The sequence below is a fragment of the Triticum aestivum genome, unplaced genomic scaffold (genome assembly GCF_018294505.1).
Source record: "Triticum aestivum cultivar Chinese Spring unplaced genomic scaffold, IWGSC CS RefSeq v2.1 scaffold53143, whole genome shotgun sequence".
NCBI classification, from domain to species: Eukaryota; Viridiplantae; Streptophyta; class Magnoliopsida; order Poales; family Poaceae; genus Triticum; species Triticum aestivum.
The window spans coordinates 1-2,246 of record NW_025244268.1 but is presented as its reverse complement, the minus strand read 5'-3'; the positions used below and the strand labels follow the sequence as shown (position 1 = coordinate 2,246).

General features: G+C 42.6%; 1 protein-coding gene across 1 annotated transcript; it reads right to left on the bottom strand.

The window, feature by feature from the left end:
- Positions 1-770: 770 nt before the first annotated feature.
- Positions 771-1,382, bottom strand: LOC123177023 (putative ripening-related protein 4). Its single transcript, XM_044590995.1, has one exon. It carries the CDS (start codon positions 1,380-1,382, stop codon positions 771-773), a length of 612 nt encoding a protein of 203 aa, XP_044446930.1.
- Between the last annotated feature and the right edge of the window lie 864 nt (positions 1,383-2,246).

The window sequence follows — 2,246 nt, the reverse complement described above, 5'->3', positions numbered from 1 at the left end:
ATGAGTGACATACGTTTCCAAATTTCTTATATTACATATGGGATGGAATCCACCAAGATTAAGGTGTAGCTCGGCAACATAAAAGTAAATACACCACCGGATTAAATTATTACATATGTAACGCACTAGAGTTTCCCTTTGTATATTCACTGGCAATTTGTTGTTTCGTGGTACTCAAGCCGCTTTTTAATTTCAACATCTCCATCCACATCGTTTAGGGTTATCTCTTTTCTTAATACTGGTGTTTCTTTCCAGGAGGCACTGAAAGAACCGATTCTAGGAACAACTCAAAAAGCATCGAGTTTTACCGCCCGAAGAATTCAATGTTTTTGTGTATAAATAGTGAAATATATGTCTATGACCAGCATAACATCACATATGGTAGTGCGTGTGTGTTTGTGTGTGTGTGTACTCAGTCATATGTGCAAGGTCTTGTTGAACTAAAAATTGATGTATTTGCCAATTTCATTTCATATTGTACCCAAACTGGGAAAATACATAAATCTCAAAAAATATTAAATACATGTAAATAATACATATAGCACGGAAACAAGGTAAATACATAAATCAAGAAAAATATCATATACATGTGAATCGTAAATATAGCACCGAGACAGGACTAATACATAAAGTTGTGAAAATATCAAATACAAGCGAGTGGTGGCTTATTTTAATTAGCAGCAACTCCACCACCAAGAGAACAACGCACACATCTACGTTTCCGCATGTCTGCATGTACATAGCTTAATGCAAGGTCTTAATGGCATAGCTCACACATCAGACCAAGTGATCTTGAACACTCCAATCTTCTCCTTGAGCCCCAACGCCTTCCACACGGCCGGTGACGCGTCTACGTCGTTGTATGGGCACGGTGGCTCGAAGTTGTGCTCGGCGTCGCAGCCGTACACCGAGTCACACTCATCGACGACCTTGGCCAGCACGGCACGCCCGTTCCCGTTGATGCGGATCATCTTGTTGCACCTGCGCTTGCCGTCCAGGCGCAGCCACCCCGTGGACAGCGCCACCACCAGCTCGGTGTCCTTGTGGAAGCGGTTGTCGCAGAACGATTTGCCGCCGCCGTCTCCACCTCGTGCGAAGCTGTTCAGAGTTAGGATCGCTGGCGTGTCGGCCGACACCGGGGGCGAGCACCTGAATTGCGGGTAGCGGTGACCGTCTTTACAGCAGACCGAGCCGTGATCCCTGTTGCAGTCGCCGGATTTGCCATGCAGGAAGCCACTGATGTGGCACCTGCCGCGAAGATGTTTGGTTTCTGTAGTAACGTTCGCGCTGCTGCCCACAGACACGGAGACACCATGGACGCGGAGCTGTGACAGGAACATCACGAGAGCAAACATAGCTAATAGCTTCTTCAAGTTAGCCATGTCTGTGAGGTACTCACCTTGCTTGCAAATCTGCAATTTGTGCTTGTGCGTTTGTGAGGATATATTGGTTGATCCATGTTCTTTATATAGGGCCCAAGCCCCAAGGAACAACAACTGGGTTATCTAAGTCAGTCTCATTTCTTCGGTTTTGTAACCCAGAGATGGTTGATGTTCTGCAACCTTCGGGCTTGTAACATTTGGGCGTGCAACATATACTTTTAAACAACCGTCTCTTCTTTATTTTGTTGAATGAACTTTTGGCATGGAGCTTCAATTAATAGTCGAGGTGGAGACATGCGTGAACGTACGAGTGAATGACATGCACAGTGAAGTAGTCTAAGTAACTAATTGAGACTATCTATATCAAGAGTGATGTACGTTTCCTACTTGTATTATATCTTGGGATGGAAGCCGCCAAGATTAAGGTCTAGCTCGGTAACATCAGAATAATATAAAGATAGATTGAATTGTTACAAATGTAACTCACTTGTGATTAACCTTGTATCTAGTTTTTCTTGTAATTTTCTATCTGGTGTTACTCAAAGCGCTTTGTAATTCCAGCAGCTACCTTCCACACCCTTCTCCATACCAGGTGTTTTTTTGGGAGGCACCGAAAGAATCGGTTTTTGGAAAAACTCAGAAATCTCGGTATTTTACCGCCCATAGAATTCAAATGAATTTTGTATTCTATTTTATTGGGTATAAATATAAGTATGTAACCTGTAAATCATCAAATATGGTAGAGCATGCCCTGCTGGGAAATACCCTTTAGTTCGTGGGTGTATATACACCTCACATAGAAAATAATAATGATATTAATAAGTCACAAAAGTTTGGAATTTTTTTCGCAATAAATTTGACTTT

Excerpts from the sequence above, each read along its gene's own strand:
- LOC123177023 (XM_044590995.1), bottom strand. The coding sequence starts at position 1,382 with ATGGCTAACTTGAAGAAGCTATTAGCTATGTTTGCTCTCGTGATGTTC.